Below are 9,721 nucleotides of genomic sequence, written 5' to 3' on the forward strand. Positions count from 1 at the left end.
AGAGGATTAGCAAAGGTTTGCACGGTCCCAAGTGGGTTCTGCCGTTTATCGGAACTCTGGCTCCCATCCTAAATCCCTATGAGTTCGTAGTCGCGGCTCCGCAGAGGGAAGAGCGCGACTTATGGTGGAGCTACTTCATGGGAAAGTTAGTCATCCGCGGGCGCGAGCCACAGGAAGAGACATTTTTATTCCAGGTTCATTCTCTTTACCAAGGACATCTCATTGGCTAAGCGCATCATTAAAGAACAGGGCACGACGTTCAGCGCGTTTGTGTCGTTCACATCAAAGCAACTCTTCGGGTCGAGAACCCTGACCTTCTTTCCGAAGGGAGACCACGATGTCCTTCGAAGAGCCCTCGGTCCCATCTTCACCCGGCGCGGCGTTCTCACTCTGCTGCCGGCCGTCGAAGGAAACATTCGGAAACACCTGCGTCTGTGGATTGACGAACGCGAAATCACTGTCGCTGCGAGGGCCACCGACTTGGTTTTCGATTTCGTAACGGAGGCCTTTTTAGGAAATCTGTCGCCAGCCCAGACGAAGTCGTGGAGATACAAGTACCACCTTGTCTCCAAGGCGATTACAGCAGCGCCTGTGAACTTTCCTGGGACTACCTACTGGCGTGGCGCTAAAGCGCGCCAGTCCCTCACGCAGGACATGAAGCCAATCGTCGAGCTGGCAATAAAGCGCGCCGATGACGGACAAGAACCCACCACCATCATTGAGCACTGGGCTAAGGCGCTGATCGAGTCGAAGAAGGAGAGACTCGAAGACGCAGACATTCGGCAAGTAATCGAAGACAACCTAGTCGCTTTTCTCTTCGCCGGTCAGGACACGTCGGCGTCGGCAATATCATCTATGTTTGCCCGGTTGAGCGCGAATCCGGACGTATTGGAGAAAGTGCGCGCCGAACAGACGCGGGTTCGACCGCAGCGCGACGAGCCCATCACAGCTGACGCCGTTAATCAAATGAAGTACACGTGCCAGGTACGTTGACTAGCAGTAGGAGTCGAATAATTGCTGCGACCCTGGCGGCGCTGTAGTACGCCATTAGGGTTACAAAATAGATATCGACGTCAGCTTAGGTTAGAAGAGCAATTGCTCAGAAAGAGACGCCCAATATCGCTTTATTTTCTAAATAACTGGGGTAAACGGAAACTTGGTGTCAAGTCAAGTATACCTCCCGAGTAGTTTTTTCATGCAGGCCAACCTTCCTCGAGTGTAGTAGTACTAGTTGAGTTCTTAGCGTATTTTGCGCATTGAGAAAAACGCGCTGATTTTTGCGCACAAGTAAGACTGTCGGTCACTCGGTGCATGACTTCAGTTTCTCATTCACATTCATTTTGACATTCACACTTATTTTCGAATTATAATTCTATTCGTGAGCAGTTTGGTAGCGTCTAACCAAACCTTTAAAATTGTCCGCTTGCATCTTCCGTCTCAACGATTATTGTTTTGTCGTTTTCTCTCGGAAGTCTTTCGGAGAAATATTGCATGTTTTGGAATTGGTTTTGAGCATGCTTTCCCATGCCGTTGTCTCTCGTTTTCAACCACTCCTCGTGGAGTATTTCTCGTTGGAATCCATTTCTTTATTGGTATATTGGTATATGCACTTTGACGCAACGATAATTCAGTTGACGCGTTTAGTAAAAATTCACGAACGAAAAGCACATTTTATGTTTTTGAAACGAAATTGTCGCCTTTGCTCTCTTCGGTAGTGGAAAAATGCATAAATCTGTCTCAGAGCCAGAGAAGTCTCTTTGGTTGTCAGTGAAAATTTCTCTAGGTCGTTAAGGAGGTTCTGCGTCTGGATTCGCCTGCAGTAACAGCACCTGTGATTGCAGAGCGTGAATTCAAGATCAAAGGGTTGGTTTTTCCAAAGGGCACAGTCGTATTTCCCTTCTTTCTGCCCGCTCTACTCGACAAAGGCTTTGTCGAGCCACTCAAGTTCGATCCAAATCGATTTGGGCTCGAGCGACGAGAGCACGCTTTGAACGCGGGAAACTATCTCACATTTGGAGTTGGACCGTATCGATGCCTTGGAAACAAGCTGATTGAAGTGGTACTTACTCTTACAGCCGCTATTGCCGCCATGGGCGCCGAGTGGCGTCGTATTCCGACAGTTTTGGGAAATAAGATGACGTTGGATTCTACGAGAAGGCTAGCTGACGGGTGCGTGATTGCCATTCAAGCCAGGGAGGCGTGAAGGAATTGACTTCATAAATGATTATGTCCGTTTGTGCTGCGCCTTTCCGATTTTTTAGTTTGTTAGTTTGAAATTGCATGATACCCGTCACCCTAAAACTAGCTGATGCATGCCCTATTTGTGAGATCTGTTTGAAACTTGACCTCTTTCTACCGCCGCAATTATTACCACGGCTATAATTTTATCGATTCGTCGATAACGGCTATTTGAGCATTCACAAAGCTTATCGCAGATGAAAACTGAACATCGGCGAGGCTTCTTTTGAGGGTTCAGTATTAATAGGGCCCCGGGATTATTACCTCCAGCCACATAAAGTACGACCTCTTACTTCTTCATAGGTCACAGGAGAAATGATCTTGACTAACGACGAAGGAGAAATGAGCCTCAAAAGAGAAACTGATAAACTCGGCTTCTGAGACATGACTGAGACGCGTAGATTACCTTCTCTAAACAAAGACCTTTGCGACGCCTTCTAACGCTATAATCAACTGTCCTCTGCGAGCCTTACCTTACGCTTGGCAAGAGAGAAACCTAAAATAGGACGCCAACTATGTTACTAGGTCATTAGGCGCAAAAGCGTGACCATGTTCCTCCAGGTAGAACATTTCTCCATACTCTCAACGGAACTTGCCCAGGCATAATAACATGACATATGCCCTTTCTATATAAAAGAGAGATGAGTGCAATTATCTGACAATAAACTAGTCATACTTTGCGTTTAACGACGCGTTGACATTTGCACCTTGACGGACAGGCCATTCAACGCCAAAAATATTTCCCATTTGCACGCCCAGTGCACTATAGGTGGAGTCGGAAAGTCGCATTTGACCAAAAAACTGGCGAAGACTATCAGCGCGTTTTTCAATATTTGACGAGGCATCGCCGTAGAGAAAACCTCGATTCCTTTTCTTTTCATCGTCAGAGTCGAGTCAAAACTAATCTCAAGTAATTGGCATTCTTTTACAGTTCTGCAGCGTCGAAGATCCATCTTCGTCTATTTAATTCAGCCACATGACTAATGAACGTCTCCATGACCACAAAAAGAAACGAGGTGAGGCCCCCTTTGGGGATTCAGCATCTCTAAGGGCCACGGAACTTTCGGTCGCAGAGGCCGTTGCGAACATATTGCGCGCTCGCATAACTCCAGCCACATGGAGACTAATCTTTTAGCTTTACTTGGCGCGACGGAGTTAAGAATTCGACTTGCGACGAACGAGAGACGGGCTTCGAAAGAGCGTCGGATAAATTCGTCTCTAGGGCGACGGGGAACCACTGAGACGCTTCCACCGCCATGTCAAAATGAAGGCCTTCCGTGTAATGTTAAACAGAATTATGAAGACGCGTCGTGACCATTGCGTTACGCTTCGCAATGCGAAAATTTGTTCGCGGGACCCCTAAGGGAGCCTCACCTTTTCGTAAAAGCGCCAGCGCCTAGTGAAACCGCTTTGTAAAACCTATTCTCCTGACCGAAGCGCGTCTTGCGAAGAACTTCAGTCGAAAGGTTTGCTTTTCTTCGACTATTTCCCGGATAACGACGCGAAGTATAAATATGTATACACATCCGTGCACGTGGAGCGTATCGGCTAATGAGATAAAGAACTCGTCTTCTGATCATTTTCTTCTGGTACCATGGGCTCATGCTGCTCATGGGTGAGCGACCCTTTCTTCATTTGGCTCCATTCTTTTTTCTCCAGCGGTGCGAGCCCACCGTCCGTATGGAGGCCTAAAACCTAAGTGGACGATACAGAACGAGCACGCTTTCACCGCTATCTCGTTTTAGGATCTTCGACACTAAGGAGCGATGACATCTGTCAGACATTGGATCTGCACGTGACTGGTAACTGCAGACGTACATCGACACGTAATGACCCTTACCTCTAGTAGACGTACGTCTCCCTTGTATGTCTTCTCGATCCGCTTTCGCAGCCATGCACCTAGCCAAAGACATCTTGCTTATGATGTCATTCGACTTGTCAAATGAATTTTCATTCAACTACCTAAAATTATTATTACGCCAAGAAATGACGCAGAACGATGGAGATCGTTTTAGTTAAACGCCCTCCAGACCGTACAAAGCGTAAATATAACAATTTGTTGATCGTCACGGTGCTGAAAGAGAGCGCGATTTACACGACGAATGGGACGTTACGCACAATACCAAACAGTCGAACAACCTTGAAACGTTAAAAACTTCACCTGCTCGTCCGCATCGCTCGCCGAGAAAAGACGACACCAAAAAACGAGGAAAAGTTTTTACTCATTTGACGCCTAACGCGCGCAATTCTCAAGGCTGGTTATGTATCACGTGGCGGCATGCTGCTCCATTACAATAAATGGACGAGCGAAGGAAAAGAATTCCGTTCTCTGCTCGTTGCACTTCTTCGGTCGCATCTGCCGCTGCGTCGGCTAAAGAATCATCTTGGCCTGATTAGTTGTCGACAAAGTCACTTGTTCGCGAAGAATTGCTTCGTACAGTGATCGTTCGCGATTCCATACCGAATTGACGCTCGTTTGGATCCTATTCGACCTAAAAGACAGGGATAACGACTTGCAGCTCTTCAATGTCCAACGAAATGCCACAAAACGAAGGCGAGGTCTGGAACGAACCTCGAACGAATTCATGACGTCACATCCGACACCTGCTGAAAGGTGACGTCACTAGTCGACTTATATTTTGGATAAGGCAAGCTCTAGGCGAATGAGCAATCGGACCTTTTCATATTGGAATAGCTCCTCGTGGGCTTAGCGTCATTATACGGGATCGCTCTCGAGCCACGTGGAGCGCCACGTGCTAAGCATGGATTTCACCACGAGCTACGAACTGTAGTTCTCGACAACGGCGTCGAAATTCCCGCTCATCGACTCGTGCTAGCTTCGGCGAGCGCCTATTTCCGCACAATGTTTAGAATCAATATGCACGAAAGCTCAAAAGAGCGAATTCACCTTCGCGACGTCGATTCGGCGTCCATGGAGGCCCTCGTCGATTTCGCGTATACGGGAAAAATTTCATAACTTCCGGTAATGACGTCACGCTTTTCTGTACTGCTGATCGTCTGCTGTTTGAGAATGTCGTCGACTATTGCTGCACGGGGTTGGCTAAGCACGTGAATAAATCGAATTGTCTTACATGGATGACGTTCGCTTATGAGCACAATTGCGAGAAGTTGCGATCAGTTGCTCTTCGACTTGCAGCTGTTCATATCGTTGATTTGGTGAAGACGGATGAATTTCGATGTCTTTCGTTGGAAATCGTCTCTCAATTATTAGCCTCGGATGAATTGGCTGTGAGTCGAGAGGAAGACGTGTGGGACGTCGTCATGCAGTGGATTGAATACGACGAGGAAAATCGGAAATCACGTTTTGAAGAACTTTCAAGGGTCGTTCGATTTCCTCTCATTGCAGAACGGGAATTTGTTCTATCACATCCAGACAGAGATCTCGTCTCATGCAGGGAAAACGACTTACCTTTTGAATGCACGATCATCGTCTTAACGCAGTGTCCGCGTATGAACCTAGCATGCCTCGCTTCAAAAGAAGAACACAACAAAAACTCGAGCCACAGAACAACACGTACAAATAACATACACACAATGACATACATCGTTCACTTCAGGAGATTGAAAGGAGCCTGGTTATTCGATTTTGAATCATCATCATCGCATTTGTTGGCCTTTTTCAAGAAAGTGATGAGAGCTTGGTTGTGTAATTTGAAATTTCCAGTTGGAAGCTTTAGGAGGACATTTTCTTTGAGCAGCTCTGAAACGACGCCGACCTGAACATCGCCTAAATCGATTCCCCTCTCCGGCGCATTCACCAAAGCCGAAACAAGATTCCACTTGCTTTCGATAGCCTTCGCCTCCTTCTTCTCCCAATGAGACGTCGCATCAGTATCAGGCGGTGGCTTTCTCTTAATGCCACACTTCTCAAGTCTCTGCCCGGCGTACGTAAGAAGAAAGTCCTTGTAAATATCTTCCCTCGAACGCTCCTCCGTAAACGAACTACATAGACCAGCCAATCGCCTCATCAAGAGAAGACGGTTGCCCGTAAGCTCGGCATGAGCACTACGAGCATCGCATTTCGTACCCTTCAGTTTCCTCTCTAAGAAATCTTTCGCCTTCTCCTCACTAACATCTTCAGCGTGCAACACCACCATTCTCGACGCCGAAGAGTTCTTCTTCATAATGTCAAGAGCAGATCCACTAGCGTCGAGAAATATCATTCGGATGTGTCCACTGTCCGCCAGAACTTTTGCCAGATATTGGAGTTGATCCAACTCGTATGGGACCAGGTTGTTCACTGAATCAATGACGAGAGTCAAAACTCTACCATCTCCCAACTCCGTTCGAAGGTCAGCTAGCTTCTCTCCCAAAACAACAATAGGAGTCTTCCTCTCAACGTAAGAACACCAATCGTCTAGAGTCATCTCCCCGGCGACAAATTGCGCAAGACCGCTATTCTTGATTCGATTGATCAAAGATTTGCGATTCAAGCCGAAAGCTCTTGCAATGGCAAAAGCAATTGGTACCTTCTCCCTTGCGACGATCATGTGAACGCCACGAACGCCTTCCTTCTTCAGTTCCATCACGGCGTCGTGCATGAGCGTCGATTTTCCACAGCCATACGGTCCAGCAATCATGTAGTAGAAACCGTCCGGTTTTCTCTTGAGAAATTCTTTAAGCCTCTCCCTTTCTGAATCTCGATCGACGTAGTCCTCCGCTCTAAGGAACTTTGGCTCAGGAAAGGTAGAGCTGCATGACTTGAGAATCTTTCGACGCTTGTAACGCGATCGTAGATCATTGTATACGAAGACAGAAGCTATTGCCATGATACCTATGCCATATATCCCTGTGGCAAAGGACATCAAGCCCTTCATCAACGATCGTTCTTTCTTGCTTTCCTGTGAAACGCAGTGAGAAGGGTCAATAAAAAGACGGAGCACAATACATACAGTACAAAAGAAAGACGATGGTGGTCTCTGGTTGAGAGTGGGTCGCCAAGCGACCCTACCGAAACTATAATTAACATACAAATCTACAAATTTAATTGTCTCTAATAAATCACTTACCGTGCAGACGATTGCATCATCAATTGAAATGCTTTTGATAAAGGCATCCCAAATTTTTGTCTAGATCACCTATATGCAAGCAGGACGTCAAAAAGAGATACACGCTTCGTCCATATATTTGGTTTAATTAAGGAGAAACGCTCGATGCAGAACGCAATCTGATTCAGGCTGGAGCGACGACTTTTAGAGTACTAAACATGTAATCGAACCTTTCTCAGATTGGAATCGATCGACGATTGGCTTCTTTGAGGCAAGGGTGACTCAAATCTGCTAAACGATAAAAGAGGGCCCCAATCAGAAAGGACAGCTAGATGATGCTCAAACACTAAAAGATAACGACTAAATTGATAAGTACCTAGCTGATTGCTTAGCTCGACAGATCGAAAGAAATCGAGTGACTCGTGGCCTGCGCGTCTTTATACGGGATAGCTCACGCAAGTACATGCAGTCACGTGAAGCACCAAGCTCTGATGCACTCTGAGCACATGGATTCTTCCGCGAGGCCAATCACTTACGAGCTACCCTTTTCTAAGGCGGAACGATCGTCCGAATTGCTGCGTGTTGCTCAAATTCATCGTTTGGCGAAGATATTCATCGACGTCGTCTTCGTTCTCGACGACGGCGTCGAAATTCCCGCTCATCGACTCGTGCTCGCTTCGGCGAGCGCCTATTTCCGTACAATGTTTACAATCAATATGCAAGCGCATTCACCTTCGCGCCGTCGTCGATTCAGCCTTCGTGGAGGCCCTCGTCGATTTCGCGTATACGAAAAAATTTCCATCACTTCTGGCAATATGACGTCACAAATTTCTGTACTGCTGATCGTCTTCTGTTTGAGGATGTTGTCGACTTTTGCTGCAAGGAGTTTGTTAAAAGCAATTTTGATCGAGATTTTTCTTCACGAGAGGAATAATCGGAAGCCAGGCAGTACCTTCCCCTATCGCGTGGTAAACTGTTTATTGAAGCTACGAGTTGTTTAACCACGCACGATTAGTCACCTTTTAGTAGATGGTGGGTTTGGCTAAGTCTTAATTGATGAAAAATATCGATTGCTGCACTAATCACACGTGCCAGAGCCATACAGCCAAAGCACGTGCATGAATCCATATTTGAACGCTTGAAGCCTTGTGGGACTGCGCGTGGACATCCAAGAATAAGTCTACTGTACTAGCAAGTGGCGGATGTGACGTCATGGATTCGTCACGGTGCTTATTTAGAGCGATCGCGACTTACACGACTAATGGGACGTATGCGCAATACCAAACAGTCCAACAACCTCACCTGCGTATCGTCCTCATCGCTCGCAGAAAAGAGACGATGCCAAAACGAGGAAAAGTTTTTTACTCATGTGACGCCTAACGCGCGAAATCTCAATGTATCACGTGGCAGCGTGCATCTCGATTACGAAGCAAAACTACGTAAAGAATTCCGTTCTCTGCTCTTCTCGATCATCTCGTACGTACAGTGTTGTAGCAAAAGGCATATCGCTTGAGTTCGTTTTTCCCCAAAGCCGGTTTCGCTTACCAGTCACGTGCAGATCCAATGTCCGACAGATGTCATCGTTCCTTCGTGTCGAAGATCCTAAACGAGATAGCGGTGAAAACGTGCTCGTTCTATATCGTCCACTTAGCTTTTAGGCCTCCATACGGACGGTGGGCTCGCACCGCTGGAGAGGCCGCGAAGAATAGAGCCAAAAGTAGAAAGAGTCGCTCACCCATGAGCAGCATGAGCCCATGAGCCGATCTAGCATAGGGAAGAAGGCCCTAAAACGAGACCGGTCCCTGTCGACAGTCATAGCCCTGCCGCAGAGGAGCTATCGCGCAAGACGTGAACAGAGTGACAGTCGTGTAGTCGGCGTGGAGATGACGAGCCCGCCGACGCCGACGCCCCCCGTGTTGTACTAGCTTATAGCGTAGTAGAGCGGGACGGTTACGCCGATGACGCAGCCCCTACAGGGATTAGAACCGCGCGCGAGCGGCGACCTGTAATCACTGCGCCTTCGTTGTCTCGGGGAGCGACGTTGCGACGACTTGTTGCTCGCACTCCACGACTGACGGGCTGTACTGCACGCTGAACGACGACGAGGTTACGCAAAGAATTGTGTGCGATGTGCGCGCCTATATGTGCGAGAAAGGCGAGGGGGAACGAGCGCTCATTGGTTGAAGATAATTTGCGGTAAGACGCGTGACCTTATATGGTCAAAATTGCTGTTCACGTGAAAAGTTTCGAGTAACAGCGTGACGCGCACCTGCTCGTTTTTTTTTCTGTGGTTTCACCTGACGTCACGCTGTCGAGTGCGTCGAAACCAAGATGGCGGACCGACGAAAGCTCCCAGCTCGTACGCGCGTGCAGCGTCTTCATTCCCTCTCTCTCTTTCTCACCCTGCTCGAAGTAAAAGACAAACGCAACGTTCGATCGAGTCGAAAAAGCGCATTGCGACGACCAAAGGGCGG

General features: G+C 47.6%; 2 protein-coding genes across 2 annotated transcripts; one reads left to right on the top strand and one right to left on the bottom strand.

Moving 5' to 3' along the window:
• LOC136197151 (probable cytochrome P450 524A1) lies at positions 1–2,345 on the top strand (the record flags this gene model as incomplete). Its single annotated transcript, XM_065986867.1, is given in 3 exon segments — positions 1–145; positions 195–984; positions 1,784–2,345. Coding segments are annotated over 3 exon segments (1,355 nt in total), but the record flags the coding sequence as incomplete, so codon positions are not given.
• Positions 2,346–5,702: 3,357 nt separating this feature from the next.
• Positions 5,703–7,698, bottom strand: LOC136197134 (uncharacterized). Its single transcript, XM_065986844.1, has 5 exons — positions 7,624–7,698; positions 7,478–7,535; positions 7,269–7,337; positions 7,152–7,215; positions 5,703–7,100 (listed from the first exon to the last, which is right to left on the bottom strand). Exons 3-5 carry the CDS (start codon positions 7,313–7,315, stop codon positions 5,808–5,810), a joined length of 1,404 nt encoding a protein of 467 aa, XP_065842916.1. The 5' UTR covers positions 7,316–7,337; positions 7,478–7,535; positions 7,624–7,698; the 3' UTR covers positions 5,703–5,807.
• Positions 7,699–9,721: the final 2,023 nt, after the last annotated feature.

This window comes from Oscarella lobularis, chromosome 17 (genome assembly GCF_947507565.1).
Source record: "Oscarella lobularis chromosome 17, ooOscLobu1.1, whole genome shotgun sequence".
In the NCBI taxonomy this organism is placed as follows: domain Eukaryota; kingdom Metazoa; phylum Porifera; class Homoscleromorpha; order Homosclerophorida; family Oscarellidae; genus Oscarella; species Oscarella lobularis.

Excerpts from the sequence above, each read along its gene's own strand:
- LOC136197134 (XM_065986844.1), bottom strand. The coding sequence starts at position 7,315 with ATGCCTTTATCAAAAGCATTTCAATTGATGATGCAATCGTCTGCACG. Across the intron at positions 7,216-7,268 it reads ATGATGCAATCGTCTGCACG|TTTCGGTAGGGTCGCTTGGC; the intron begins GTAAGTGATTTA and ends TGTTAATTATAG. Across the intron at positions 7,101-7,151 it reads CATCGTCTTTCTTTTGTACT|GAAAGCAAGAAAGAACGATC; the intron begins GTATGTATTGTG and ends TGCGTTTCACAG.